Genomic DNA, 14,340 nt, shown 5'->3' with positions numbered 1-14,340 from the left:
GATTATTTGGAAAGAACAGAATAATCAGACATTCAAAGGTCTTAAATGATCTACAATGAATGTGAAGATGGTTTTTTGCACTCTATGTGATTGGATGGCTGCCTTAAGTGATCACTCTTTCTCTAATTTTCTGGATTTTATTGATTGCTGAAATTTTAACTGAATTGTGACCTACCTCTAGAATACAACCTGTGACTTGGAGGCGCCTCTTTTTCTTCTTTTAGTCAATAAACTTACTTATAAAAAGAAAAAGAAAAACATTAGTGCTTTTCTTCTTTTTTGGGTTAAAGTTAGTGCTTTTCACTTATGTAGTGCCATAGAAAACTTTTTTATGAGATTAATTTATCTACCTCATATTGAAACTCCTTTTGTTCTCTCTCTCTCTCTCTCTCTCTCATATATGGCTAAAACAGTTCCTTCCATTACTGTAAATTTCTACCTGTACCACTAGGTGCGTACTTACCTGAGACACCTCAATGCTGTTTGATGCATGTGTAGTTGTCTCAACAGATCCAATCATACGTTGCTCCAAAACACGTATTTGACGCTTTTTTTCTCTAATTTCATCCTTTAACTTCTGCATTTGTTCCTAAAATATCCAATATAACCATTAAAAGACACCCAAGATAACCAATTGAATTTGTTCTTAATGAGAGGAAAAAAAAAACATCGAGAGGTAGCTCACCATCATTTGTGAATCGCCAGGGTTGATAGTTGCTTGCTCTGAGAGTCTTTTCAGAGAACTGGTACACAATGCCACCTCTCCAGCCAACATTTTAACTTGCTCACAAAGAAGATCCATTTGATCTGTAATAGTGGTCCCAGTCTGAAAAAGTCATCCAACAATTCCCAATTAAAATTATAAACATCACCAACTTGCTATGAATCCCCAATCAAAATTAAAAACATTGCCAACTTGCTATGAATCCCTATGCACTAATTTTTGTTAAGAGTACATATCATCAAGCTCATAGTCAAAGTTTTTCATATCAACAATTCACTGGATATTTCTGATGGTTAACAGAGAACCATATTTTAGTTATGAAGTTCAAAGGACCAACGGACACTCATTGTGTTCCATGATATAATAATATAAGCCTGCATTAAATTACAGAGCAAGTCAATATTCTATAACAGCACTACATCAGTTTACTTATTCTCTGAAAAATTCTGAACGACTTTGGACCACATGTTCAATTTTTTAAGAGATCATGGGATTAAAAGCATCAGATATGATAAGAGTTCATTTTAGAGTTGGTTAACAGCACAACATAAGTTCAAGGGCTATTCCCATATGACAGCTATAAGGCTAGTCTTTAGCAAATTAAATTATGTTTTCTTAATTATTTTCAGTGTTAAAACTTCCAAACTTGACACTAGCGTGTGCACACACACATGCATGGAGTGATGTTTTAAGAAATAAAGTAACACAAGATTCATTTATGAACCCTATCTCCTTGTGTTTGGAAAACCAATCTGCTTTTTTTCTTTTCTTTTTTTTTCCTTTTGTTTGAGGGGCCAGAAAAAATACATGTGATCAACCCTAACAAGTCTACTAAGGATCTATAGCCGATGCCAAAATTTTTGGGACTGAAGCTTGGTTGTTGTATGCCCTGTATGCATACCATGAATTGGTATTCAGAACAACCCAAGGATTATTTTCTATCATAAATTCATTACAACAGAGCTGACCCCAATTCGCTACAGTTGAGTTTATTTGAAATGTTGAATAGAATTCACTTTAGTAGAAACACATCTACAATATTTGCCATAAATGTTTAAGGTGCTTAGCAGAACATGACTCTGCAATGGTATCAATTCAAGAGTTCAGCAGACCTATGAGTTCATATCACAAGGAATTTCTAGTTGGGAACAAGAAATTAAGTGGATATTTCCCGCTTAGCCAGAGGGGGAAAAAAAAGGAGGGGGATAGTTTTAGTCAATATGACCTCACAAAGATTGATCTTGTCTTCAGAGCTCCCCAAATGCTATTCCAGGAAGGAATAAATTTCCTATGAACTGACAATAAAAACATGATATGACTATGCAATGTTCTTATTGAAAATTTTTTTAAGATGTACATGAAGGGAAATCAAAGCATAAACATAAGCTTATGTGAACAAAATAATTTTCATTTAACTAATGCATTCAAACGATCATAATACTATTACAAAATTAGACGAATAATGCTAGGGGCACACCCTTCCCACACTCAAATCCACACCCTACTTAATTGTCAACTTGTGGTTGGTGCATAAGTTGATATAACATGCTCAGGTACCTTTGGTGGACCCACATGGAAGTGCTAAAATCCAATCACAATTTGATACATAAGCAGGGTGCATCCGTAGGCAGACTGAAATTAGATCAGTGCACAAAAGAGAACATGCAAGCAATAGTGAATTGCTCTTTTTATATATATGGGCAAGGCTATGTTATACTTCAATAATTAGGAATAAAACTTGTCCCAAGAAAATGTGACGCAACGGCCCACAAATTATTATAAGATTCCTTTGGACACACACACACACACAGAGGAAGCAAAATTAAGCATAAAAAAGTAGTGGTCAGGAATCCTCTTACCGGCGGCAGGCGGCGTCCTCCAACAGTCACACTAAACAAGTCACCTGCCTGGGTTCTCTCTGGAAATGAGTCAACAACAGCAGATTCATCTCCCCTTCTACTGACTGATTTTCTCCGTCCATCCTTCATTTCATTAAACTTTACTCTACTTTGAGATGACTTTGAACAAGATGCAGGTGACCCACTAGCAGAGCTTTCACTATCAGCACTTGGTGACAATCCTACCAGATTCTCAGGCTTCTGCATAGGAAAAATTTAAGGCTTGGTTTAGCAAGTTCCATCGTTAAAGTATAATTCCACTGCCTCTAAGAATAATTTATTACTTGCTAAGCATAGACATGAACATGGACATGACACAATTCGAGATATAGTAATTTAAAATATAAAAATAAAAAATAAAAAATAAAAATAAATCTCAACATCGTGGGAACATGGCGATTAATAAATACTTTTAGGAAAAATTCATGCTTAGTTGGGGGGAGGGGAGAAAAGAAAAGGTAAGTACAATATGAGTGACTTGTAACTCAAGCATTTAAAGAAAATTCATTAAGAGTTATTAAACTCGGACTCTTTTTCCATCACCAGCTCATTGCAAAACTTTTTTGCCTTATCCAAGCCTCTCTTGTTGAGTTGTTGTGTTCATCTTAATTCAAATCAAAAGTTGATAACATTTTTTATAAGTTAAAAGTAAATTTAAAAAAATAATAATAACAAGCCGCCCATGTACACAGGAAGTGTACAATAGATACACCAAAATTAAGCGCTAAAAGTACAACGATCAAGAAAATCATGCAAAGCAGTAAAAGGAAACAATCTTGAAGCATTTATCAACTAAAGCAAAGTCTTGAGAAAGAAAAGCTTTAGGTCATGGACTGGCCTCTCACTACCCCTAAAATTCCGAGAATTCCTCTCACCAAGGACCCCACATGAGGCACTAAGGGTTCATGCTCCAAATCTCAGCATTACTCACCTGCTAAACTTACATTTCCAAGTTGCTAAGAGCTCCACAACACCTTTTGGCATGACCCAATACACCCCAAACATGAAAAAACCATGGTCCAAAGCTCTATAGCCACCGTGCAATGGAGAAATAGATGATCAATAGTTTCTCTATCCCTCTTGCACATGCAGCGCCAATCTATTACAACTAATGTTAGCTGGCACAGGTTATTTGTAGTGAGGATTTTCCCCAAAGCTGTTGCCCAAAGGAAAAAGGCTAACCTTTGTAGGAAATTTTGGCTTCCGCAAACTCTTCCAGGGAAAACATTGATGAGATGTTGAGTGTAACACTCTATAATAGGACCCAACTTCAAAGACATTCCGAGAGGATGGAGTTCAACAAAGTGTATCCATCCCACCTCATCTCATTTGCCGAGAATAAATAAGATCCATAAAAGAAGCAACCAACTCCAATTTCCAATCTTGGAGTAGGCAAATCAAATTGACATCATGGTAACACCCCTTCAAAGGACAGAATTTCCGCCATAGAAGCATCCTTATGACTTGCAATACGAAAAAGCTCTGGAAAATGCACCCTCAATGGAAGCCTCCTACACCATGTATCATGCCAAAATTTATCAAAGAGTCATTTCCCAACTTGAAAACACTCCAAACAAAAGACAAACAAAAAAAACTAGAACCCAACAAACAAATTTATTTATAATGATACCAAGTACTAGCAGCATAGTCTATTCATTGCTGGCTCAGATTCCAAATCAAATGGCAAAACAAAGAAGAGCTCCCAATCCCAGTGTTCTCATCATTGGGACTTATGTATGGCGGGGTCCCAACTTCAAGAAGCCTAGCTTCAATTCGACAATTTGAAGTCAAAAGTTTCTCTAAGTTTTTCGGTCAACCTCACATTTTCACTTGCTCTCCAAGTTCTCCAAGTTTCTGGTATCGCAGAAGAGCTTCTAGCGGTGCCAGTCTGAATAGCCAACATTCGATTTGAGTGACCAAAGTGCAAATCAAGTGAGACTGTGAGAGAAGACCTAGTGGCCCCTATTTTTTCCCTTTTTTTCAATTTTTTTTTTTGTCTGTCGTGCCATGACCAAGACCTAACCATGTCCAAAAAAATTACCTTTTCCCTCTTGACATGCCACGAACACTCCCCTATCTGTTCATGCTCCTTAGATTACTTGTACTTGCATAACAGAAGTTACAGAAGCCTAAAAAACTTTGTTGTTTAGGTAAAGCATATGTTTCATGTCAAAGTTTGTTTTGGTTCGAAATTTTGGCCCCATTCTTAACCCATTTTGGTCCAGTTGTTTGGGTTATTTATTTGTCACTTCAAATTAGGTTTATTGTTTCGTGTACAGTACAGCTGCCCTTGTATTTTCTCCTTGACATAGTAAAAAAGCAGAAACTCCATGGACGTATGCAAATTGCCAAACCAGGTATATCTTGTGTCATGCGATTGCTTCTCTTGGATAATCTTATTTCTGATTTTACATATGCACATTATACATCTATACACAACCACCAACAAATGCTTGGATAATCTTATTTCTGATTCCCAAAATGCTTCTATTGGAGGTAGGAAAATTTTGGATTTTGCTATTATCGCCAACAAATGTTTGGACAGTAGATTGAAGAGTGGTCTCCCTGCTGTAATTTGTAAGCTAGATACCTGCTAAGAGAAGGGGCTTTGAGGTGAGCAGCCACCATCAGGCTTTAATGGGTGAATGCAATCAGTCCTTACCTTGGAGAAGCATTTGGAAGCCAAAGGTTCCTTCCAGAGTTACATTCTTTGTTTGGACTGTAGCTTTGGGGAATATTTTGACGATTGATAATTTACGCAAGAGGAAAGTGTGGATTCTAGATTTGTGTTATGTGTAAAAGCAATGGAGATCAAGTAGACCATCTTTTATTATATTGTCCTATTGCTTTCAAGCTGAGGTCTATGGTGCTCACCTTGTTTGGAAAGTGTGGATTCTGGATTTGTGTTATATGTAAAAGCAATGGAGAACAAGTAGACCATCTTTTATTATATTGTCCTATTGCTTTCAAGCTGAGGTCTATGGTGCTCACCTTGTTTGGTATCTACTGGGTAATGTTGAAGACTATGGTTGAGCTCCTAGCATGCTGGCAAGGAAAGTTTGGTTGTCATCGTAATGGTGTTATTTGGATGGTTGTCCCTCATTGTTTGATGTAGTGCATTTGGCAAGAGAGAAATAACCAATGTTTTGAAGAATTTGAAAGAATAGTAGCAGACTTAAAACTTTTCTTCTTTAAAACGCTATCAGATTGGATGTCAATCATAGGAAGTCATTCTATTTCTTCAGTTTATGATTTAATGTATGCTTGTAATTTGTGTATTTAATTGTTTTGGTCCCCGGCTGTATACTTCATGTATACTTAGGTGACTCCTTTTTATGAATACAAATAGGAGAGGAAGCTGCAGGTTTGGAGAGGCCTTTTGAGGAAGAGGAGGTGTTGGAAGCTATTTGCCATATGAATGGTGAGCAAGCTCCAGGCCAGATGGTTTTACTATGGCTTTTTACCAAGCTTATTGGAGAATAGTTAAGCCAGATGTGATGGACTAATAGGAGAGGCCAATCCCAAAAGTATTAGGGACTAATATTTTGTTACTGTTGTACATCATGCATGGCAACCATAGGAGTAGGACAAGAGAGATAAAGTCCACCACCCTATTCTTTGAGCAGATGGACAACTTCAAACATCAAAAATCAAAAACCGTGTGATAAAAAAAGAGACCAATTATTAACCCTTTCTACTGATTAAAATGGCTACTATAAACATGGAAAATGCCAATTAATGATAAGGTATGGAGATGAAGTGTAAATACTGATCATGTCAATCTAAAGTATGCCCCATGAACCCTTCAAATGGATAATTTTATTTTTTTTTTTTTTTTTTTTTTTTTTTTACAATTCGATAATGCGGAGATGGGGGATTTGAACGTTGGATTTCTCCCTTGGAAACACTAGGAGGTGCTAGTTGAGCTACAAAGCTCTTGGCAAATGGATAATTTGATTTTAAAACATCATGCATCCAAAAGGAATGTATGCTTAAGTCTTAGAAGCCTTCACCATGACTAACTAACCCAAAAAAAAATAGGGATAAAATTCACTTAAATAGTCAAACTACAATCCATTAGCATCTTCACTTGCAGTGTACACTTACTCAGAATACCACTACAATAATAAATGCTTAATACGCAAAATCCCAAGATCTAATTGCATAAATATATTGAACAAATCAAGCAAGTTGGAGCCCAAACAAAAAACATGATCAATGGCACATACATTTTACCAAGAATTAAGAGAGAACAGAAAATTATATGGTTGCTACATTTTACAAACACTATTGAGAAGTTGAAGAAGAAGGTGGCTAAAGAAAATGTAAGTAGAGGAAGAGCCTTTATTTAACAAAGGAAGCATGGATGTTGAGACATCAGTTAAAATCCTTTATTCATCTATTTTTACCTGCCATAAACAAATCAACTTCACACCAGAAGGAATCGGGGAACTTACTCTCAGTTTAAACCAGCCAAGCATTCCACGCTTTCTGTTGCTCTTGTAATCTTTAACCAACTCATCTATATTAGTGACATCACCCCTTTCTTCCAGTGAAAGCTCAGAAGCATGGCTGCCAGTATCATCATCAATCATGTATTCCCGTTTTCTATCTGGCAAATATGCTAGCTGCAAAAACAATGGATCAAGGATAATGGTAACATGTTAGTTCACTTCTTCAATAATTTAATAAGTTATTGATAAAATCATAAAACTACAATTTGACATCTGCAAGTGATCTATACTTCTGGACCATCAAGAAACTGTTTGTCACACAAAACAAATTTGCAAAATTACATACCTCATCTTCCCCAAAAGAATGTCTCCGTCTATTGCCAGGCCTTTCCGGAATGCTTGATGGCAAAGCATTCTTTGTGGAAACCAAGATTAGTTTAGTCAATCTCTGAATTCTTCCCATCAAAGCAGCCTTGGCTTCTTCCTCCTCTTCCAATCTTGACTGTAATTTTACCTGACCAGCTTCCAGCTTTGGCATCAACAAACAATAGATATCAGAAGTAGAGCAACTAACAGCACAAATAATGGAACCCAAAATGAAATTTAGCCAACTCTGTTTAAAGAATGAAGCATGATTATTTCTATTTGGAGAAAAATTCCATAAGATCGATACTGGTAATATTCTAGCATAATGTAATACATCATCTCAAACTAGAGTAACAAAATTGTACATACTCACTTGTTAGGAGTCATGGTAGAGCTGATGTTTGCACAGAGCCCAGTAACAATTTAACAAGAATGCATGCTAACAATTATTACTATCTGTCCTCATGTAACATCACAAACCTGAAGCTTCAGTGTAACCAAATCTTCCTGAGTCAATGCAGCCATATCAGGATTCTGCATCATGCCACGCTTTAACTGCTGAAGCTCCTGCTTTAAACTGGAGATCTCCTTCTGATACTTTTTGATGAGAGATTTCTCATCTATAATCTATGAAAGACAGGGAAGGGGGAGAAGAAAAATTGAAGTAAGAGCCAGTGTTCAAATTCAATCAACAATACTTGACATAAAAGGTGAATATCAAATTAACCTTATTTTGAGAAGCCTTAATTTCAACACGCTTGCTCCGATGAGCAAACTTCAATGTGTTGTGTGTTTCCTCGCTATTACTAGAGGCAGGAGTCACTGTGCAAATGAGCTAAAATAACATACAAGCATCTCACAAAATTAGTATATGCATACCTGAATTAACATAAATGTGATTTAATAGTTACAAAGAAAAGTTCTAATTATGCGAATACTAGACATTAAGTACGAACTTACAGAGATCCGTCCATGGCCACTAAGGGATGACTGCAACAAACGGGTGAGTTTTGAATCTCGATAGGGAATATGAGTTGCCTTTTCATCTGTTAGTTTAGAAATCACCTGCAACGAGAAAAATATCGAGCTTTAATTTCGAAAATTTTTAAGTAAAAACTATTTAAGACCAAAAGGAACAATCATGCTAACAGGAAACGCACTGGCTGTAAACCATACAACACTGAAAATGAACAAGAGGCAAAACAGCAATATCTTACAGTTCCAAGAGTTAGTAGGCTTTTATTAATGTATGAGCCCTCTTTCCTTCGCAACCCAGTAGTTTCGGTTTTAGAACTTTCAGATCCTGCAAGATCAATTAAGTGCTGCATGGGAAACTTGAGTTAATGTAGAGCTCAGTGCCAGATTGTAACAGAAAGTTAAAAATGTATTTAAATATGTCATTGCACATGGGAGTCAGATCAAGTATATATCTGTTGACAAGTCATTTTTAAATAGTTAAGATGAGCAACATATTACCAATTGGGACAAGGACACATCTTCTTCACCATGATTTTCACCACGTGGGCTGCTTTCAATAGTCTGATAAAACAATAAGTTATTAGAATCTCAAACTATGAGATTATAAATGAAATATTTATTTATATATACATATGAGTTAAGTATGAAGCAACTGCAAAAGCCTAATTGGTTAAAGATGTAGGACTATCAGAGTGTAACAAACAAATTCCAAATTTCTCAACATGCAACACCATATAAGCTTATCCAACTTAATAAGCCTAAACAAATTTTGTTTACCAAGAGTGTTAAATATGATTCACAAAAGCTGTCAACATTATGAATCATTGGTGTGAACTACAGAAGGAATGAGGGAGTCCTGAAGAAAAATATACTTGGAAATGTGTTATTTTATTTAATTAAAGGCCCAGTCAAGTTTCCTCCATAGTAGAGCCCATTTAATGTTGAGCTCACTTTGAGTTGCTTTAAGTGGTTAAGTTACTGGTTGAGTGACTCACTCCAGCTCCGTCTCTCTAGATTATCAATTCCTCAGAAGATTTTAAGTAAAATGAAGACCCAACCTGCATGAATTTATTCTGGTACTAAAGATATTTTATTGACCAGGCAGTCCTTTGTTCATGGGTGGTAGAAATTGTTCAGCTGATAAGAGTTCCTTCAACAGCCCAACTCCCCCCCTCCCCCCCAACAAAAACCAAAGAAAAAAAAAGGAAATCCCATCTTCTTCCAAACCAGTAGTAAAATTCCATAATTGGACATTTGGGACATTGACAATCTAATCATCCCCTTTCTCTCTATATGCTACAATACTATTCTCAACTTCTATGATACACCCAGCACTGAAAGTAACAACTTGATATATCTCTCAAATATAATGCAAAAAAAAAATTCCAAAACCACTTCTCCCATTATATAATTCAATGCTTCTAAATGAATTCTGAGTAAATTACCAGATGGGCCTACTACAACTTTTTAATTATGATTGAAGGGAACAAGTACAGATAAAATCAACTTTTCTTTGTTTGCAATTACTAGTTTGGTTCAAGCAGAGCTTCACTTCTAAAGATAGCCAAATATATGGAGAAGTACACATTCAAACTTAAACCATATTTGAAGTTAAAAGAAAAATTTACCAAGGTAAATATGGTGTGGCTCCGACTGCTAAGTAGATTGAAATTATTAGAACCTACATGCCTGTGCTCTGTAATATCAAAATAATATGTCAAAAGGTGCTCAAATGCACAAATAACAAGCACTTTATGAAGATAAATACACGTATTTTGAAAAAGTGAGTTAGGCCCCAAGAGGAGGCGAAGGGAAGATTCGAAGTAGTGACCACCGCTTCATGAAGTATGGTCCCTAGCCAATTTTGCTACCCTTGGGGCTAACTGATGAAGATAAAATAGGTGGTGGGAAGAGGGAAAAGCAGCCATCCAATCCAATAAAAAGAAACACATCAACACATGTATATCAAATACATGACATATACAGGGATAGCATAGAGATTACTTCTAGACAAAAAATATGTGCACATATATAAACAAAGATGTGTCAATGAGGAAATCACAGAGTGCATGGTGAGAAAACTGAATATACTAATGGCAACTGCAGGTACAGAACATATTGGAAAAGAAGAAAGCAGAGGTACAATTATTAGACCTTCCCCAGATGCTATCAAGGAAAGCGCGATGAGCAGGGGATAGAACAACTTCTTCTTTGATTCCCTCACATAAGTTCCCTGCCCAAAAACACATGCATTCAATTGACAAGATTCAACATTTAGTAGATAGATGGTGCAAGTTCAAATCTGAGTCAGGGTTACTATTTTTAACACCATACTTACATTAATATTTTAAGAATCCATCAATTCATAGATTTCTAGCATTTATCACTTAAACAAGCCCTATATATAGATATATAGAATAGTTTACTCTGTGCTCACTACATGGCTGTGTAAAATAAACAAATAAAATAATCCTATTTCCAAAAGCCATGTTCACAGTCACACCTTGACTAAAGTTTACTGTGGTTAGAACTCCAGGAAGCTCAGGAGAATCTTTTTTTTAAAATAAGTAAAACTTTATTGCAAAAAGAAAATCAAATGCACCCCCTGTACACAAGCCATACTAGGATGGCTACAAAATCACTGAAAATTACAAATGTCTAAAAACTCCTCCAAATTGGAAAACAAATGGCCACAAAATGCAGCCATCCAATCATACATAGTACATAAGAAAAGCAATTTCAAATCCGACGAGCATCCAACCCCTTCAAATACATGTTGGTTGCATTCCTCGCCAAATAGTCCATGTAAGGCACAAAGGGAACTGCCCCCCATAGATCAGCACTTTGGTGTCTACCAAAGCTTCCTTTCCAACCAGCCAATAACCCCATCACCTTCTTGGGCATAGCCCAGTGAAGTCCAAACAAAAAAAACACCAGTGACCACAGATGAGATGCAAACTCACAATGAAGGAGAAAATGACATGCAGACTCCCTGCGTCTCTTGCAAATGCATGCAACACCACTCTACAATACAGATATTTCCAACGAAGATTATCCATTGTAAGAATCTCTTACCTCTGGCAGCTGTCCACGTGAAAAAAACTACTTTGGTGGAAACCTTCACACGCCAAATACTTTTCCACAGAAATAAATGTGAAGGACCATTAGAAATATCTTCACCTTCAAGTCAACTCATTATGCATCTACTTCTAATTTGTAATATTTTCTTGCTTTTCATTAGGTGTAAAAGACAAGAGAATCCTCTAGCCAATTTCTGTAATGAGTTGACTACATACGAAAAATAGAACCCTAAGCTCTGGGATATGGCTCAATTGGCATGCAAAAATATAATGGAATATCACATCCAAAATTATAATATATCAGTAGCATTCAAAGATTTCATATATGGACTCTAGTGGAAAAAAACCATTCAGGTAACAAGCGTTTGGGGGGGGGGGGGGGAAAGAATTGATTCTTGAAGCAGCTATCATGTTTGACAACAAAGTTGTGAAATGTGGAGAGAATCACATGGAAGCTCACAATCATTAACCTTCCTACTCTATTATAAGCACCTGAGCATCCTCCCGTATTCGTAGGTTTGCCCTGTAGGATCAAGCAAAGTCATTGATAACCTGTAAAGAAAGAAAGGTAACAGTAAAAAAAAACAATAAGTAAAAATCGTTGAAAACACAAAACCATTTTCTCATTAATGTTAAGACTTGAGACTTCAAACTTTATAATGATGAGCTTTGACTATAATTGATCTATTCAATAAAAATTCTACAGCCAATAGATAATTTTACAAACTAAACATTCTAGCAGAGTAAAATTGACGAAATTGATAAATTGCTGATTCTCCCAAAAACTTAAATTTTTTAGGACAGTCAGTAATTTAAAATGGTATTAGAACCAGAATGTCCTGAGTTTGATCATTGTCTCCACTTTACCTCCCACTAAAAATGTTTAAAAAATTCTCACATGTTGGGCCCCACTTATTAAGGGGGGGAGTTTGGGCCCACACGTTAAGGGAGTGTTAGAATTATGATTAAGTGATTAAATTCGTCATATCCTAATATCTTAAGATTTTGGACAATATGTAATTTAACAGATATCATTATTAATTATGTAAAAAAAATTATTGGCAAGTTACACACGCACTCAGTAGGTCTTGAACCCAAACTCCAATTTGCACTCATATCAACAACAAAGCTCCAAATAAAGAACTATTTCTTTCCTTGAAGGGGCTATAAGACTTTATGGTCAAGAGATACCTGAGTGCAAGAATTTTCGATATCTTGGATCAATAATCCATAAAATGAGTGTAGTTAAAATGAGGAATTTTAGATAGATAAGGGAAAATATATGGAAAGTAGGATTTGAAATGAGAAAATTCCTTTAAAATATAAGGGTGGCCCCTATTGATGAAAATATGAGGGAGGAGTAACTTTAGATGGTTTGTTCATGTTTAAAGGACAACGATTAATGCACCAGTGAGAAAGAGTGAGTTGCTTCAAGTTGAGGGAACAAAAAAAAGGTAAAGGAAGACCAAAAAATATCATTAATAGAAGTAAAAGGATATATCAATTAAGAAAGTAATAAAAGAATGACTTTGGATAGAATAAAATGGCAAAAAAGAATACATATAGCCACCCTAAGTAGTCTGTTGAGGATCCATAACCAATCCTAAAATTTTAAGTCTAAGGCTAGGTGGTTGTTGTAATCAATGATTTTTTTTTTTTTTTTTTGATAAGTAATAAGGATATACATTCAAGAACACTACCTTATGCAGAAAAACATAAGGCAAAGTGAAAAGTACAAAGGGAAAGAAAAAAGAAAGAGAAAAGATACTAATTACACAGGAGAGAGCTAAGGAACAAAGGGAGGAGAATCACTAGAGGTGAGTCCCCAAGCCCTAGACCAGTCAAACAGAGAGCCACTGAAAGAAGCCAATAGTTGGTCATCCGAACTTTCCATTTCCTCAAACGTCCTCCTATTTCGCTCCCTCCAAAGACACCACATCAAGCATAATGGAGCTAAATTCCAAATGCTAGACACATGCTTTCCAGGCCAATTCCACCCAATCAAATAGAGTATCCGTAACCGATCTTGGCAAGACCAAAGAAATCCCAAAAGATTTAAATACCAAACTCCACAACCGATAAGCTTTACCACAATGAAGTAACAAATGATCCACCGTCTCCCCATTACAACGGCACATGATACACCAGGTCAACAAAAACCATCCCTCTACCCCTCAAATTGTCACCTGTAAGGATCCTATCCCATACAACAGTCCACGCAAAGAAGGAAACACGCCAATAAACCTCCTTTAATGCATTAAAGGACCAAAAATATGACCCTAAAGCCATTTCAGGATTGAAGTAGCAAAAAAAAAAAATTTTTTTTTTTTGATAGGTAATAGAGATTTATATTCAGGAATACCACCTTATGCAGAAAAACATAAGGCAGGGAGAAAAATACAAAGAGTGTAAAGGGAAAGAAAGGAAAAACAACTAAGTACACAAGAGAGAGCTAAGGAACATAGGAAGAGAATCACTAGAGGTGAGTCTCCAAACCCTAGACCAGTCAAACAAAGTGCCACTAAAAGCGGCTAAAAGCTGGTCATCTAAACTATCCATGTCCTCAAACGTCCTCCTATTTCGCTCCCTCCAAAGACACCACATCAAGCATAAAGGGGCTAAATTCCAAATGCTAGACAAATGCTTTCCAAGCCAGTTCCACCAACCAAATAGAGTATCTGCAACCAATCTTGGCAAAACCCAAGAAAACCCAAAAGATCTAAACACCAAACTCCACAACCGATAAGTCTTTCCACAATGTAATAATAAATGATCCATCACCTCCCCATTACTGCAACACATGATACACCAATCGACAAAATCCCATCTACCCCTCAAAT

General features: G+C 36.3%; 1 protein-coding gene across 1 annotated transcript in view; it reads right to left on the bottom strand.

Annotated features, from left to right (window-relative positions):
* The window catches only part of LOC126698171 (kinesin-like protein KIN-7C, mitochondrial), a 35,716-nt gene that overhangs the window by 14,544 nt on the left and 6,832 nt on the right, over positions 1-14,340 (bottom strand). Inside the window, 15 exon segments of the mRNA XM_050395195.1 lie at positions 464-589; positions 686-826; positions 2,584-2,823; positions 7,080-7,250; positions 7,423-7,605; positions 7,923-8,069; positions 8,170-8,277; positions 8,403-8,507; positions 8,660-8,764; positions 8,919-8,981; positions 10,049-10,116; positions 10,575-10,602; positions 10,604-10,653; position 11,729; positions 11,993-12,052. Coding sequence (XP_050251152.1) covers positions 464-589; positions 686-826; positions 2,584-2,823; positions 7,080-7,250; positions 7,423-7,605; positions 7,923-8,069; positions 8,170-8,277; positions 8,403-8,507; positions 8,660-8,764; positions 8,919-8,981; positions 10,049-10,116; positions 10,575-10,602; positions 10,604-10,653; position 11,729; positions 11,993-12,052 — 1,596 coding nt within the window.

Source organism: Quercus robur, chromosome 9 (assembly GCF_932294415.1).
Source record: "Quercus robur chromosome 9, dhQueRobu3.1, whole genome shotgun sequence".
In the NCBI taxonomy this organism is placed as follows: domain Eukaryota; kingdom Viridiplantae; phylum Streptophyta; class Magnoliopsida; order Fagales; family Fagaceae; genus Quercus; species Quercus robur.
Note: the sequence above shows the minus strand (reverse complement) of the source record. Positions and strands in the feature narration are given on the sequence as shown.